This window comes from Cupressus sempervirens, chromosome 8 (genome assembly GCF_028749045.1).
Source record: "Cupressus sempervirens isolate cs-2001-9-10 chromosome 8, ASM2874904v1, whole genome shotgun sequence".
NCBI classification, from domain to species: Eukaryota; Viridiplantae; Streptophyta; class Pinopsida; order Cupressales; family Cupressaceae; genus Cupressus; species Cupressus sempervirens.
The window spans coordinates 76,966,806-76,985,630 of record NC_143125.1 but is presented as its reverse complement, the minus strand read 5'-3'; the positions used below and the strand labels follow the sequence as shown (position 1 = coordinate 76,985,630).

Sequence of the window (18,825 nt, the reverse complement as noted above, 5' to 3'; positions counted from 1 at the left end):
GGCATTGGAATGTCCCCACCCTTAACCCCCCTATAGAACAAGATATGAGATGGGCTATATCTTGGGACTTAAGTGTGAGGGTGGAAAATTTTGACAATTCTAAAGTTCTTGCTAGGCATAAAATGGTTTGGAAGCCTCTCCAAAAACATGGATGCAACTCAATTTTTGTGTCTTGACCATTGCTAGAAGGACTTTGGTTGGTGGTGTTGTCCAAGATAATACTTGAAAGCAAGTGGTTTCCTATGCTAGGAACTATGAAGGGGGGTCAAACAACATAGCAAAAGCTTTGGCACTATTATAGGGAATGAGGATAGTGAGATATAGAAGAATTAACAAACTAACTATGTTAATTATTAACTATGTAAAGGGAGAAGGCTAGTGTAGCTAAAAGAGAAAAGCCAAAATAGAGGAAATCCACACATTGTTGGATGGGATTCATGAAGTCCACATGGATCACATCTATCAAGAAGGTAAAAGCGTTGCAGTGATCTAGGTAAAATAGGTCATAATGTGGTAGAATAAAGGAAAGGGATGACATAAGCCAAACCCCACCAACCACACAAATGTTAGTGGAATGCAAATGTGGTCATTGATGAATATAATGATGAAGTACAATAGGTTGCATATTAGTATGGATCCTATAGGGATGGAAAATCCTTGGATGAAAGACTATAAAGTTGTTCGTTAATAGTTTGTCCCTCTTGCTAACTTGGCTTTATCTTGACTCTAGATGCCAAAAATGTGAGGAAAAAAATTGATATTACTAACTAATGTGTTAGTGTATGTGTTATATCACTACCCTCTAAATTTTAAGGTATAACTACCTTATATGTAATATATGTAATGAATTATGTTTCTAATAGATCATTGGAATATGGGGTATGCTCTTCACCTTAGAGAAAAAGAGGATAAACCAAGATATTCATAACTATAACCACCCCAGGAAGAAATAAATTTGAGCAACTTATAACACCCAATGGAATAGATATCATAACCTACCTTAAAGTTCTTCTAACATATACTCCTACTTCTAACTGTAGATTTACCATCTAAATGAAAAGTAGGAATGACGAGATATGCACATTAGGGAAAATGAAATTTCTTTCAGTATCAACCTTGAACGAAGTGGAATCCATCCAATAACTCATAGATTCATATGCATTTATCTTTGATTTTCTGATGAAACTATCTAACATGATATGAAATGAATAAGAGAGGAAGCAAAATCATTTATGAGGAAAGTAAAAGGAATCACTTTTGCTATAGATATGGAATCCTCTTGATTATTGTAGGATCACATATAATTGTCCTTCAACTCTTAATGCAGAACTAATCTATCCATGGACAATAAAAGATGACAAGAAAATAGGGTAAATGGAATTATAGAGTAATTCACCATCATGTTTGCTAAACTTTTCATTATCAAATGAGGTTACATTTATAGTTCTCTATCATTTCTTCTCTCTTGTAGAGGAACAATCACATTAAAATGATAATTAAATATAAAATTATCTAATCTATATCATGGTATGAGGAAGTAGTATCTCTTCTATTGATAATTTTAAATCTATGATATTCTTGAAAACACACCATGATTGTTTATCTTCATGCAATCTTAGAAAATCCTATAGAAAATCATTTATTCTACATTTTTTGTCTATCACACCAAACCCATATATTTCATATTCCAATGATCACTATCTTTTTAAATTTTGGCTATCAATCTTCTCAATTTGACGATCATGATTAAAGTCTTTAATTATCTTTCTTATGATGATGTTGTAAAGGACTTCCAATGATTGATGGCCCACCATGTACGCGTGTCCAATCATTTCTTTCTACATTATGTAAACTTTATGCAACCTAGAAAGAGGGAAGGTGATGCGCATTGATCTTTCTTCAATCTAATGGTGGTAAATAAATGATGCTATGTTCCCTTCATTTTTTGGTGTGGGTCCCTCTTTCCAACTAGGTACACCATGGTAAACAGATGGCAGTACCTTATTGACTAAAGAATTTGATGTTGTCTTGTCTGTAACCTATGGAACTTCATGACTAGAGTGTACTATGTGAAAATTAATGGGTCCCTCCATGTACATGTATCATGTTATCACTTTCTTGCATTATGTAAAATTCATGCAACTTTAAAATGTGACAAAGTGACAAACATTGATCTTCTTTGATCTGATAATCAAAGTTATCCAGCTTTCATTTAATATTTAAATGGACATGATCTGATAGGTAAGCATTTGGACTATTTGACTAGCCAATAGCATGTGTTATTTTGTTCAATTGAAATTTCAGCATTGCAATGTATGCATGCAAATTAAATATTAACTGTTGATTTTATTTAGAAAATTCATACTAGCTCTGACTCAGTTCATTCACCATTTCTACTTTTTGAATGTCCATTTTTTATTGAGTCTAACTAATTCTTGCTTCTGACTTTTTCTCATGACCTGAGTATCAATTTTTAGTCTTAGTCTTTGATTTTCTTTGTTACATTTTCTCTGTATATGTATGTGATCTCTTTAAATGTATCCACCTCTTAGATATAATCCTTTAACCATGAAGTTAGTAACTCTAAGAGATTTAGAAATTCTTTCATGAAGAACTATTTCTCAAAATGAATCCTTGTCTTCTACATGTTTAGAACAAGAAATGTGAATAATTAGAAATGTCTAGAACTTTTTCACATGAGGAAAATGCATAAAAAACCCTCCCAAAACCATTATCACGTAGTTTTAGACTAATGCATTTCTCACATGATTTCCCACATTATGTTAGCTCAAAGGAATGATGAGAAGAAAAATCAACAGTTAATATTTAATTTGCATGCATACATTGCAATGCTGAAATTTCAATTGAACAAAATAACACATGCTATTGGCTAGTCAAATAGTCCAAATTCTTACCTATCAGATCATGTCAAAGGAATGATGAGAAGAAAGATCATCCTATGGGAAATCTAGACTCATACTTGACATAACATTGAATCAACCCTATTCCTAAAAGATTGAAAAATATAGGAGACTGGAATCATGGAAATAGTTGTCTCTGACTGGGGAACTAGGCATGTTAGTGCCTAGGTAGGAACCTGGCAATTTATGGTTTTGAAATCAGCTCAACATAAACAAACATAAAAATAAACTACCTACTTTGTTTATTATAGAAAACACCAAATAGAAAAAATCAATGCCTAGTCCATTGGGTTGTAGAATCTTGAAGTATCACAGGGAGATGTTATGCATTTGGGTAGTGGGGAAGCAGGGTAGCTGACACAAACGAAAGAAAAAAACACAAAATGTAGGAAAGAAAGGAAAGACAACTACATTAAACACACACACCTAACCTAACATATTTATAGAGGTGAGATGAATCTCACCTCATGAAAATAGGAGCAAAAGATACTCAAGTAAATCCACTTACTAACTGACTGAAGTAGGATCCTCTACTACATAATTGATTTTGATCTCTAAATAGGATTCCTACTTGTAGCATAAACAACAACATGGAAACTCCACATTTTTCTTTGATTATATGCACTAGATGGCTATATATCCATTTAGGTCCAAACAACCATGCCTAGTCATTTAATTCACTATCTCCCTTTACATTTTTTATGTCACTCTCCTAATGGTCTTCTATTGTGTCAAGGAGGGGAAGAAAGACATACACTTCTTTTAATAAAGTGAGCTCATTTTTGTAGTGATATTTACTTTTTTCATAAGCCTTAGAATAGAAAGATCTCACATTCACCATGGAATCCACTTGTTTATGATCAGTTATGTCATTGCTTTGAAGAACCAAATCAATTTTATTCCTTTCCTCTTTTAGCATATGATCACTACCTACATAATATCAATGCAAAGAAAGAGAACCAAAATCCAATGAATTTTCTTCAAGTTTTAGTTCCATAGTTGCATCGTCTTCAATGTTCATCCATTTGGAGGAGTGATAGGAATTTACAGACAATCTTCACTCCATCACTATAAGAAAATATTTCATCTACCAAAGGAATTAATTCTTCTACAAACTGATAGATGACTGTAGGACTCTTTTCTTCAATCACATCTATATCAAGGATAAGAGTCTTAACATGGTTTCATTAAGTTCTTTCTTATATTGACACAACTAATCTTTAGGCTATACTTCATTACTTCTTTCGTCAACTAGAATCAAATTTGTAGTGCATGGAAGATCACAGGTTGAATGCTCTAGTGCAGGTAGATGATCATTAGAATATTCTTCTTCAGAGGGCTCAAGTGGAATATTGTCACCTAGATCCATAGCATCAAGAAAATCCTGCTATCTACCAAAGACTATAATAATATGAGAACTAGAATTAGGTGAGATTACAATAGGAGTTTCATAATCAGGTGTAGATTATATCTTCAGCTTTAGCTCCTTTCTCTTGTCCTTTTGTTGATCCTTCAATTGGTGGAATCAGTTGCAAATGTGATCCTATATCTTCCTTGCTTTGGGGTCATCTCCTATATTGAAACTCTCTATAAGATTTAATAAGATCTTTTGAAATAAATTTTTCTTACTTGTATGGAGCTCTTTAGCAGTAGGCTCAGGCCTTGGCCTTTCATTGGTGCTCACATTAAGAAAATTTTCCTTCTCTTTAAACATCTAAAAACCATAAGGAATAGAGTCAGGTGACCTTACCAAAAGTTTTTTATACTCAACTGTTTGCACTTATTTCAGCCTCTTTATATCATATTCTTACAAGTCCTTGAGTCTATGAAATTTAGTACATATGTGGTTACAAAACATCTTTGACACATCATCATCTTCTATGGAAATGTTTTCTCAGGTTTCTTAGCATATGCTCTCTCAATATTGGTCAAAAATCTCATGAAGCACCTTATCATTTGTGACATGAAATTCTTCACGAGTAGCAACGAGTTTTAGCTTTGCTTTCTTCAACATCAAATCTTCTCTTTTCATGCCTTTTAGTTTGTAGAATCTAGATCACACACGTTCCCACAAGGATGTAGACACACGATCATCTTTAATGCTGATATTATTTTGGATAGAATGGAAGATTATTTATTTATATAGAAGTACAAGCTCTTGTAGCAACTTGTCATTTGTGGCATGAAGTTCTTGAAGAGTGGGCTTACGCCTTGGCCTTCTTCTAGTCTTTGAATTTAGCATGGTCATTGATGTACACTAGATCTTCTCAGACAAAAAAAATTACGTCTTTCATATAGAGTCACCAATATTCATCCTAGGGAAGACACCTTTAGATTTTTTACAATGAGAAACCAAACATTGTGCTTAGATTCCAATCTCTAGTAGAGTCATTAGAAACTATTGGTTAACAATTTGTCTATCTTGATAACTAGACTTTACCTTGACTTTAGATGGCCAAAATGTGAGGAAACAAAAGGATGTTACCAAAAAATGGGCTAGTGTATGTGTTATATCACTACACTTTGAATTGTAAGGTAAATCTCCCTTATATGCAATATATGCAATGAATTATGTTTTTAATAGATCACTCGGATATGGGGTACGCTCTAAACCTAACAGTAGAAGAGGATAAACTAGGATGTTCATAACTACAAACACCCCAAGAAAAAATAGATTTCAGCAACTTATAATATCTAGTGGAATGGATATCATAACCTACCTTGAAGTTCTTCTAACATCTACTCATAGTTGTAAGTGTAGATTTATAATCTAAATGCAAAAGAAGAATGAAGAGATATGCACATGAGGGAAAATGGAATTGCTTTCAGTATTAGCCTTGAATGAAATGGAATCCAACCAATAATAATAGAGTCACATGCATGTATCTTTCATTTCCCAATGAAACTATCTAACATGATATGAAATGAACAAAAGAGGAAGCGAAACCATATATGAGGAAAGTAAATGGAATCACTTCTATTGCAGATATCAAAATGAAATGGAATCCTCTAGATAATTGCAAGATCACATATAATTGTCCTTCAACTCTTAATGTACAATTAATCTATGCATGGACAACAAAACATGAAAATAAAATAGGGTAAATGGAATTATAAACCATTTCACCATCAAGTTTTTTGACCTTTTCATTATCAAATGAGGTTACATTTATAGTTCTCTACCATTTCTTAATTGTAGCAGAGCAACAATCACATAAAAATGAGAAAAAAAATGAAAATATCTAGTTTTTATTGTTATATGAGCATGTGGTATCCCTTCTACTGATAATTTTGAATCTATGATATTCCTAAAAATACAACATGATTGTTCATCTTCATGCAATCTTAGAAAATCTTGTAGAAAATCATTTATTCTTCATTTTATGTCATTTTCTGTCAAACCCATATATTTCATATTCCAATGGTCACTAGATTTTCAAATTATGTCTATCGATCTTCTAAATATGATGATCATGATTAAAGCATTTAATTATCTTTGTTATGACACCATTGTAAAGGACTTCCAATGACTAATGGCCCACCAAACACACATGTCCAATCATCACTTTACCACATTATTTAAACTTTGTGCAACTTCAAAAAGAGGAAAAGTGATGTGCATTGATCTTTCTCCAACCTGACGGTGGTAAATAAATGATGGTAGGTTCTCTTTGATTTGTGATGCAGGTCCTTCTTTCTAGCTAGGTGCACCATGGCAAAAAGATGGGAGTACCTTATTGACAAAATAATTTGACCTTGGCTTGTTTGTACTCTATGGAGCTTCATGACGAGATTGTACTATGTGGAAAAGAATGGGTTAATCCATGTACATGTGTCATGTTATGTCTTTCCCACATTATATAAAATTTGTACAACTTTAAAATGTGATAAAGCAATAGACATCGATCTTCTTTGATCTAACGGTTGAAGGCATCCAACTTTCATTTAATATTTAAATGGGACCAAATTTGGCAGGTAAGCATTTGGTCTTTTTGACTAGCCAATAACATGTGTTCTTTCTTTCAATTGACTTTTCAACATTATAACATATTCATTAGGATTAAATATTAATCATCAATTTTATTTTCAAAAAATTCATACCAGCTTTGACTTTGTTCCTTCTCCATTTCAACATTTTTGAATGTCCATTTTGTATTGAACCTAATTGATTCTTGCTTCTAACTTGTTCTGATGACCTACATATAAATTTTTAGTCTTAGTCTTTGATGTTCTTTGTTGTATTTTCCCTATATATGACTATGATCTATTTAAATGTATCCTTATTGTAGATATAGACATTTGACCATGAAGTTAATAACTTTCAAAGATTTAGAAATACTTTCTTGAAGAACTATTTCTCAACATGAATCCTTGTCTTGAACATGTTTAGGAATAAGAAATATGAATCATTAGAAACATCCAAACCTTCTTCTCATGAGGAAAACACATAAAAAACTATCCAAAAACCCTAATCACCTAGCTTTGGACTAATGCATTGGTCACATGATTTCTTGCATTAGGTGAGTTGAAAGGAATGATGAGAAGAAATATCATCCTATAGGAAATCTAGACTCAAACTTGACATCACATTGAATCAACCCTATTCCTAAATGTTTGAAAAATATAGGAGAGTAAAATCAAGCCAACTAAATTTTGGAATATTTGGAAAGATATTGCGATTATTTCAATTTTAAGATCCCTCAACATAAGCATTAGTTACAATGGCTAGAGGATGATCTATGCAGATTTTGTCATAATGATAAAACTGCCAAGGATGGATGTTGTGAATAAACATAATGGAAATTCCCTTGCACTTTACTCCATACATAAGGGTTACAACTGGAAACTATTAACATTGAGGGAAAAGGTACTATTCACACATACTCAAGCAAGAGGGAAATTACAGATTGTGATGCCTTATGATTTTATGATGGGTATCGAGTACTTCCTCATTTTTAATTTTTAGATTATATCTTTAAACTATGTTTTCTTCCAAGTTTTGACCTACAACAAGCGAACCTCAATAAAAACTAAAGATTTGGTGAAGGCATAGTTGGTAGTGATCACATTGAACAAGATGAGATTGAAGATTGTATCAGGGAAAGTGAGGTAACATGGGTTTATTTGTGAAGGTGGATTGTTGTCATTCATGAAAGACATTGAAGAGTATGATGAGCATGTGTCCTTGCAATTTGTCAATACCTAAAATAACCAAAAGGTGAACATTAATTATGTGAATTTCAAAATGACAGAGGAGCTCATTACGACAGTTGTTGGTTTGTCTCTCGAGGGTTGGAGTTGGCATAAATAGTCTAGACTTTCTGATAAAATGAGCTTGAGGAAATTCTTCCACCCTAAGGAGGATCCTATTTGTATGTGGGGTGGATTATCGAGGGTGAACATACCCAAACCTTGAGACATAGTATGCTATGCCCTTATGTGCTACATTACACTCAAAGACTAGTTCCAAGTGTTGTATTATTATGACTTCTCCTATTTTAAACCACTTTAGGAACTGAGAATTGATTTCCTTCCTACACCCTATCTTGCATTCAATGGAGGTGATGCAAGAGCATCTAGAGGTATAAAGGCAATCTTGTGTCACCCAAAAAATATACCTAGACATAGTTTATGTTTCATGTGTTTTCATTTTTGGATACCCATTTGGGTCAAATAAAGGTTCCAACTCTCATAGTTCCACTATTATTGTTTTGGGTTAGATTTTTTAAGAACCTTGGGATACATGTAAATGCTAGAAAAATAGGACTATGTAATTGAGCCATAAGTATGGTGAGGTATAAGGTGTAAATTGGAGAGGTGATTAAAATAGTAATTTAGAACATTCCAAAAAAAAAATCAGGTCAAAATGTTGCACAGTTTGAAAGTTATCATTGTTTTTCAATTTTTGGAGACCTCCTAAGAATGCTTCCAAGTTAGGTTTGAGGCACTAAATGGCCTCATACAGGATTGAAAAATGGGTGACAACCGAATCTGGTCCATAAGGCTATAGATCACTCTGAGAGCTTTCTGGAAATGTAAACAATTCGTCAATCATAGCTACGGTTCAAAAGTTATGCCTCCCGAAAGTTCAGCTACCATTTCTAGATTCTTCTAATTTTGCACCAACTTCTTAAGCATCTTCTGGAGCCTTCCATTTTGGTGGTGGATGCCAAAAAGCTCTTTCTAGAATATATTCCTAATCCTTAACCCTTTGGGGTCTATTTAAGAACATTTTTGGCATTGTAAAAGTCAGTTCAGAGTGGAGTTTGAGAGAAGTTACTGGAAGAAAAAATTATCTCCAAATTTATACTATTGTAAGCCCATAGGGCATGTTTTGGAGTCTATTCTCTCCACACTGAGTGTATTAGCATATTTTCATAGTTAATAAAGTTTCCCTTCAATATTGTGTCCATTTTCCTTTTGGTTTGTGTCTCCATCAGGAGGAAAGTGTTTTTGATGCTAGGAGAGAGAGAGAGAGAGAGAGAGAGAGAGAGAGAGAGAGAGAGAGAGAGAGAGAGAGAGAGACCCTTTTATATTTTGCACTAGGTATTCATGATTAAACTCTATAAATTCCAACTTTCCCTTGACTTACCTCTTTTAGTTAATCTTGGTGCTTGTGCCTAAAGTATCCATAAATATTAGCCTTGGATCAACCTCAAAGAAGGTCAACAAAAAGCATCTAGTTACTAGGAAAAATATCAGTGTTATTGACTCCAAAACTAGTACTATGAGGAGAAATAAAGCTACCAGAATGTCTACTAAAGGATTAAAATGAAATAAATTAATACACACCCAAATAGGAGATGAGTTTAGAGTCCACAAAACTGAAATGAAATCAACCATGAGGAGGAGGAAAGTTCTACACCCTTGCTTTGGGAGTAAGGATGTTCTCATTGAAAAGAGAATGTTTGAAGTGTAGAACCTATAATAGAACAATCATTATTTTGTAAATGATATCAAACTCACTACTTGCTAGTGAGACAATTTCTTTTTGGTTTGAGTTCTATCATTTGGTTGATTGATGAAGAGGATTTAAAAAGAGAAGGTAACAAGAGCATCTAGAGAAAGGTTGAGTTATTTGGTGTATAAAAGGAGCACTAAGACAAAATAAGACATTGATACTATAATGTATTGTCTATCTACTTAAAGTCTATAATGAAAGGTTACTCAAGAAAAGACCGAAAGAAGATCAAGTAAAGAAAAGTGTTTGCCAAGCCTTGTCAAGAAAATATTGAAATTCGAGCAGAAAAAAGTAGAAGCTAGGTAAAAATCAATAGGTGTCGAGCAAAGAAGACAAATAGTAGAAGACAAATTAAAGTAAGTAGATTTTGAGTAAATTTTAGTTGGTGTTGAGCATCAATAAACTTTTTTTTTTTTCAAGTGAACAAGTGTTGTCCAAGTGATAGAATACCATAAGTTTTGAGTGATGGAAAAAAGGGTTCAATTGAAGATTCGACAAATTTGAGTTGACTAATTTGATTTCTTGAATTATGTGAAGTGTGTGAAAGATAAGCTTGATGAGATGGTGGCACAAAATTCAAGATAAACTATTTTGAAGCCAATTCAAGGAAGAATGTAAAGAAAATAAAATGAAAAAATGGGTGGATTCATTGAATCTTACCTAACCCTTAAATGGACGATTGTGGTTAAGCAAAAAAAGATTTATATTCTCTATTTATAGAGATAGAAAGCCAAAAGAAAAGGTTGTGATGTGTGATAACCTAAGAAAGACAAGAAGTCTAGGGTGTTGCTTCCTCTAGCAGTCGAATAGAAGAGACTGCAGTTGGCTTACAAAGCAAGAAGACTTAAGAGGATGAATTCTTGAAGGGTGAACATCTTGTTAGAGTTGAAGAATATGAATGCCAAGCAGAATGGAGGACTGAACTAGAGACTATGATCTACAAATGAGCTATAAGTTTTTATCAAATCAAGTCTTGTTGTTACTTTCTAAAATATTTTCCAATATGGATTAAATCATTTGGATTAAGGTTGACCTAATAGTTATTTGTAAATCCTTTAATTAGGTGACATTCTAATAGAATATTCTAAATTCCTCTAACAAGGCTCACTCTTAATATAGTGATTGAAAGACTTTAACTAGGTCATATTTAAAAGTGTATATTGTAACCATTAACAAGGTTGGCCATTCGTAGGGCATCACTTCAGAAGAGAGAAATTGGGTAGCATGTCACTTGTGGTTTTCCCCAAATTAGGCTTCCATGTAAAATCCTTGTGTCAAATTGTGTGAATGTGTTTATGGTATTTCATGTTTACATTACTACAAACTTATTTTTTTCAAGCACAATAAACTACTAAGTTAAAGAATAGTATTCAATCGAGTGGATGCATGCATGTTATGGTTTTATGGATGTGAATCTATTAATCACTAAAAAAAAATATTTTTACATTTGGACCTTTGATAACTGATTCACTTCCTCCCTCTCATTTATTCTAAACATTTCCAATAGTTCCTATCTCTTCCCACATTTTGGATACCCTAGAAGCTAACCCATCCCTAGATAAAATCTTGGGGGAAGATATGACCTCACCTCTGAAAGATTTTTCTAAGGGTGTGGGGAAGAAAGGGCATCACAACCATGTGCAAGATCAAAGAAAATCTTGGTTGGAGAATAATGGAGTAATCCATGCATGATCTAGCCAACAACCAAGAAGCCCTATGTCATAAAGTTAGAACCCTTGTTGAGTTCTCTACGAAAGACATCCATTTAGTGGCCATCACTTTGTACTTTCTATAGGTGAACAAGGAGAAGAAGGAGAGAAAAGAGAGTGAGATCACCCATTCCCTCTACAGCTTCCTAGTAGACACTTAGCTCAAGGCTCTGCTAGAAAACCCATCAATGAGGAGGTGGACAAACTAGCTATGGAGGATCCTAATGAGGGGTAGGACTTGGAGGAGAAAGAGGGGAACTAGCCCCTATTCTTTTGTTTCTTTTTTCTTTTTGTTATGTTATGGTGAACTATGAACTTCATGCCCTTTGTGGAATTTTAGGTTATAGTAGATGTTAAACATTTTAATAACTACTATAATTTAAGCTACTAGGTTACTTGTTGGTATTGTATGTATGTTAGGGGTAGTTTGGTTGATACTAATATTAAGAAGTGCCTTATTATGGTAATAATAGTTAAGATGTTTTTAATGTCCATAAAACGTATTGGTTAGATAGTAGGGAGTAACATCTGGTTGTTCTTCAACTATCTAATACATAAAAAAAAAATCACTAAATTTTATTTTTCTTATTGAAGGAATAGTGAATGATCCCACTATATTATCATTTTGAACACTGCTACATTATCGAAATTATATATGATGCCATGGTCTAGAGTCAAACAAGTTTTGTAATATTGAATATATAGCTTAAATATGCTAAGTAGATATTTTTTTTTAAATCATTAATTCAATTTGTCTTTGTTCTTCTCATATACTTAAATTTATTAGATCTATTGTAATTGTTGCAAGACATTATATATATATATATATTTGTTATTGCTATAGTGGCAAACAATGAGCCAAAGACGTCCATGGTAGTCATGCTAAATTCACTTACTATACTATAATTGTTTAATAATAAAAGTAATAAAATTTGCATTATTAAGACGTCGCTTTTATCCATAACAAGGTTGCATCAAATGATAATTTACAATATTTTATTTCATTTGGATTTTCCTAATCCAGATAGGAAAACTTGGGAACTGAAAAATGAATCAATTTTACAATTAAACTAGTAAAAGCTGCTAAGACTGACTAGCGTTCTTCACAGTGACGATTTCCAACTGATCTTCATTTTGAATGTTGCAGTCGGCAATGGTCATCTCATTATCCAACACCTTCTTCTCAAATTCTAACGTTTGGAACTCATCCATCATATAGAAGTATCGAAGAATGACTTTCACAAATTGAATTGTCCACCAACTCTGCACATATAAATTTATCATGTCTACACACCCGTGTGGAAGACATGATCTACGGATGTGTACTTTTATTGGAGTTTCTTCATTGAAGTGATGCAAACAAATATCAAGAGATATTATCTGCTCCTCTTCAATGTTGTAATAGAATATAGTTTTGGTGTCTTCCAACTTGGTTTCTGCGAAATATGGATCTTTTGGTTCAAGAGTCAATTCTTGCCAATCTGGTGGAATTTTTTCTAAATAATAAATTCTTTGTTTTAGAGATGCAACCGTCTCTGAATCTTCTATAACTATGGGCATGATGTTTTGCTCCAGGTTTCTGATGTAGATTTGCATCTTAATTGTTGTTTTTGCTGGTTCTTCAAAGTATATCAGAGAATAACTTAATATGATCTTTAGTGGCGGTTTCACTGGCAACGATTAAGTGTTATATATATTAAAACAAAGAGGAGCCAGCGGTGGGAAGGGTCGTACGTCCTCGAACCGTAGGGTCGTTATCCTATCTATTAGTGGATTTGCTAAGTTAAATCCACAAGGTTAATTATGCATGCAATTCTATTTGAGTTATGCAAAATTATGCTTGTCAAGACTCAACCTCTCGTGAGATTATGTGATTTAGCCTATATGATTTATTTTGAAATTAGAACGATATGTCAAGGGAAAATCTAAATGATCAAGCATAATGATATTTCAACGGTGAAACATAATTTGTACTCTATAAAATTGATCAATTTTATTTTCTAAAAAATTAAAATGGTCGTTGAACTCGACTGAGTGGAGTATATAAGAAACTAATACTAGCACTTGCATCAGGGTGCCCTTTGTTGATGATGGTGAATCGATGGTAGGAGATGTATCTCAAAGCATTAATATGATGTCCACAAGGGACAATATGAATTAATGCCTGCCATGCATGAATCTTAATTGTTTGTTTACTGCATATGCTTCAAAATCACTCATTGTACCAAGGATGGGAGATTTGTATCCTGATATTCACAATTTGTGCAGATTTCATTTCAATGGAAGGGCAGATTTCACTACAATGGAAGGCTCCTCCTGTATGTTAACATGAGTGTATATCTACGAGTTTGCATCAATTCCCATCAGATAGAAGACTTCGACCTCATGCAATTAAGAATCTGCATCTTTGTCTTTAACGATTTGAACTATGTTGAGAACATACTCCCCTTGCAATTTGAATCCATGGCATTAAAAGCATAAATGTGTCTACACTCAATATTAGTTGTTATGTCATTTTGTGAAGAGTAAAAAGTCATAAAAAGTAATCATTAGAAAGGATAGAATAAAAAGTTCCTTAGTCATATCATTAAAAGAATATTTAAATCACCAAGCTTACTTTAGACATCAATAGATTCTCATTCATCATGAATGTTCTTGGGCACACATGGTATCTCCTTCAATAATAAGGTGCAAGTGTATAGCCCATAGGTTTGAAGGTTTCATTAAGTTTTCTTATATATTATTTGATGGCCAAAAAACTCTAACCTTAATTTTCTCCCCCACAGAAATAACTTTGTTTTACTTTTGTTTCTAAAGCAATTGTTGAAGAAAAGTGAAAAATTTCATCCATACTTTAGTTAAAATGCTCTATATGACTTGCATGAAGCCTCGGGGGACAATGACCTGCTGGGATTTTTAATCCTCATCTTGCGGGCCGAATTGACACCCATTTCTTTCAATTTCTCTATAATTTTAATGGTAAAGGCCACCCATTCTGAAACATGGGACATAAATTAAATGCCCCTATTTGGCCTCAAATCTTCCTTACTAACACTATCATCATCAAGTTCATTGAAGCCCTTTCGCTATGCATCTTTTGAGGTTTCATGATTGTTATTATTGTAATTATCAAATAGAGTGCCATTTTCAAGCTTGTTGGTGAGGTTACTTGTTTTGATTTTGATGGGCCATCGAAACTCTGTTGGAATCAACTTGGGGATGTCTAGAAATTGGTTTTGAGGTTCCTTTATTACGCAATGGATATATTACTACTTCTCTTGGGAAACTATGTACAAAGTGGGTTTTTGATCTACTTTTAATGTTTGAGAACAATTTAGAAATAGGAAATCAAAATGACATGGATTAAACAAAATGACTACTATAGAAGATTCCATAGGGTTTAGAAAAAAGACAAAAGAAATTGGATTGATAAGAATGTTTAGAGGCACCTATATTGGAAATGTGTGGCAACAGACATGCATAATTGATTGATTTTTTTTAATTGATTGATTTGTTTCAAATAATTAACCTCAGATGTACATTTTTATTTTATAGATATTAGACCTTAGGTAGTTGAAGTTTCTAATTTGAAGATATGTTAAACAATATTTTGAAGAGATGAAGTGTTTTTCAGTGATAAGATTTTATTTTGTCAAGGTCATGTTGGAAATAGATTCAACATTGAAAGAGTAGAAGTTCAACAAATGTATATGGTCTATTAACTAACATGAATGTCATGATTAAATAATTTTGTTCTTGTGTTTGAATACATTATTTTTAATATTGTACATACTATAGTACATTATGTTATTATATTTTTAAAAGTAAAATTGAGGTGTTGTGAATACCATTGTATTTTATTTTTAATAAAGTATGTAGTAGATGAGAAATCTTTATTCTTTTGATATTAGGTTGGATAGTTGTAAAGATTTTAATTTGTCTAAGTGATGTGAAGTTTTAGAATGACAAAATTCTATGATATTAGTGATATTTATATACATTTTTTGTACACTAAGAATTGTTTTAAAAATTCAACCTATCAATGACTCTTCATAGACATTTTTTTATGGATGAGTTGAAATAGAAGATTTTGCATTATCATTTTTTATGAATATCTAAAAGATTTTTCACGTAAAAAAACCATGTTGGTTTTGATTTGAAGCACTTAAGGTGGTTATTTGGGAATAAGCCAATTGAAATTGGTCAATGCCTATTGTCTTAATGGAAATTCCCAATCTTTCCTAATATTTCTAATTATTGGTCCTAAGATATGATGTAACAAGATACTATTGAAAAACTATGAGACGTCATATATTAGTTCTTCAAATCATTATGGAATTCTCACAACCTCTCTTCAACATATTAAATTGAGATTAAGTAAAACATAACAACCATTCTTCACCATAACCTACTTTGAGTTTTAGAATCCCACTTAAATATTCTTGAATGTCTCCAAATCCTTTTCAACAATTCCTTATTGTGCATATCGTAAAATCATTGTAGACATTTCTAAGAAAAAACTCAAAGCCTTACCAAGTGCATCATGTTATTCATATCTTGCAATCATAGTCATTTATTAGACCACGTTTATTTTAAATGTTTTTTATAGAATTTGTAAAGCCCCACTATAATGGATGCTACTGCAACTAGCTATAGTGGAGCACCAGGGTGGTTGATGGATGTTCTAGTTCTCCTTAGTTGTAATGGCCATGAATTATATAGCTTAAGGAGTTTTAGGTATGATGATGATAGGTTTACATGGTGGCAATGTAGAGTATTTTTGGTTTTTGTTGTGGTGTTTACAGTAATAATCTCCTAGTGGGTGTGTGTGGGATGAAAATAATAATAAGTGGAAGAGGATTCTAGGGCCAAAAGAGTGGCCCATAATTGGAAGTTTTATGGAAATGATTGGTGGGCATGCTCAGTATAATCTTGCTTACTTGGTGGCTACTCATGGGGCAAAAAAATTGATGGCCTTCAGTTTGGGCTCAACCCATGTAGTCATAATGTAATATTTCTTGCATGTGAGGTATTTTAGCTTCTAATAATATTTTTTTATATGAGCTCAAATATGCGAGGTGTTATCAAATGAAATGAGTATAAAGAAATCCTAGACACTTCTTTCAGCTTCTAATATTGTTTGTTTATATTAGCTCAAATTGCAAGAGTGTATACAATTGAAAGCCAACTTTAAACACCAATTTTTTTAAACTAAAACTAGTTGACACATAAACCAGCCTTGCTCATTCCTATTATGATAATAGTGCCCACACTTAGTCTTAGGATAATAGTGCCCACACTTAGTCTTAGGATAATAGTGCCCACACTCAATACCATAAGGCAGATAGTAGTTAATTCAATGGGAAGTTGATAACAATTGTATCATCCATTCAAGAATTTTTACTAAGCTATTTCAACATAAGCACAGTGGTTCAAGAAAGCACAATGGTTCAAGACATACCTTTTAACATTACTATAGCAATATATCCATGGTGTCAATGGAGGAAAGATGCCAAACATGAAACAACTGACATACAACCCTACAAAATTGAGGATTGCTACAAAATCTTTTGGAAATAATGTTGAAATGAGAACAAGAGGACCTAAAACAAGGTAAACCATCAAGGCTTCTTTTGATTTTGAATGATTGACACTTGATGAGTGTTCTGGTTTGGGAGAAAAGGTCCCATTACTTTCAGTGCTGCCCCTTTTTATGTGAGATAATATCAACTTTTTAATGTCAGATAATGTCAATAGTTGGCATAGACCCCTCCAAGACTAAAGCTTGCTAGAAAAGCTTTCAAAAATAATGTTGAAATGAGAATAGGAGGACCTAAAACAACATAAACCATCAAGGCTTCTTTTGATTTTGAATGATTGAGACTTGACAAGTGTTCTATTTTATGAGAAAATGTCTCATTACTTTCAGTGTTGCCCCTTTTTAAGTTTGTTTTTAACATATTTTCATCAAATTGTGCCCAATTCAGCTCTTGTGTTGCAGATGTTTTCATTCCATACTTGCCACTAGAAAATTCTTGCAAAGCTATTTCTTTTTGTTCACAAAATTCCATTCTACCATGTTCATAACCATCTATGCTAGTCTCTATACCACTTACATTGTTCATCGAAGCTTTGTGTGCTCCTTTTTCTATTGCTTTGTGATTTCTCTCTTGTTTTTTAGCTTCCATTTTGTTAGGAAAGTTACCCAAAGATGTTTTTGAGTTCTTTTGGGAAGCAATCTTGATCAATCATAGAGTATCATATAGATGGTTAGGAAAGCTAAGGGTATAACTAACCAGTGTTGTTCTGAGCGTCAAAAAGGAAAATGCTTGCACTGTAGGTCCAATAGTGAAATTAAGAGACAACAAAAGTTTTATTCGATCCAATTCCCTAGAATAGATGTTTGATTGAGCAAGGCCTAAAACAAATACATTCCATAATAAAACTATTACAAGGGGCACAAACCCTCCACTACTAATAGCCTTAAGGGCATCTTGAGGCTTTCTTTGTAAAATCTTAAATATGAAAGGAGTTATGACATGAAACCCCTATGTGAGAATAGCTACATGGACTATAGGAAAAAGTGTAAGAATTTCATATAACTCTGATACCATGTAAGAATTTTCCTTAAGGAAAAATTTAGTCAAGACCAAGAAGCACAATAACTAGCACAAATAGATCAAAAAATTATGATTAGAATAACAATATTATATTCAATTCATTGTAATTGATTGATTGATATATATAGTACGTTAGAGGTGTCTATATATAAAGACATCTAAGATGCATCTAAAATATCTAGGAGTTAGAAATATGATAAGCCTCACAACTAAGCACATGTCCACCAAGAATGGGTTATCCTCCATTAAGCACGAGACTTAGTATGATGATGAGAGGATATGCCTTCAAAGGTGTAGCATGTAAATTATGTTGTGGACACCTGCTTAATTAAGAGTGAATAATTGTGTTGTCAACATGATAACTCGGATGATTATGAAAACTCCAATGTTGTAACCTAATAAATAATAAAATAATGCATTTATCCTAAGTAAACTAAGTAAAGTGTAAATAATAATTATTTACACTAACACCCCCCCCTAAGTGCAACTTAGGAGAATGCACTTAAGCTCACAAAAGCTATTATGAAATGCATAATGCATCCTAGCTACTAGTCCATGTTAGGTACCCAAGTACAATGCAATGCTAAAATGCAATGAAATCTCTCTGGAAATGG

The 18,825-nt window shown here is 32.9% G+C and overlaps 1 protein-coding gene across 1 annotated transcript; it reads right to left on the bottom strand.

The window, feature by feature from the left end:
- Positions 1 to 12,674: 12,674 nt before the first annotated feature.
- On the bottom strand, positions 12,675 to 13,187 carry LOC149541712 (polyubiquitin-like). Its single transcript, XM_089795654.1, has one exon. The coding sequence runs from the start codon at positions 13,185 to 13,187 to the stop codon at positions 12,675 to 12,677; it is 513 nt and encodes a 170-aa protein (XP_089651780.1).
- Between the last annotated feature and the right edge of the window lie 5,638 nt (positions 13,188 to 18,825).

Bases quoted from the DNA above. Each gene is read 5' to 3' on its own strand.
- LOC149541712 (XM_089795654.1), bottom strand. From the start codon at position 13,187: ATGCAAATCTACATCAGAAACCTGGAGCAAAACATCATGCCCATAGTT.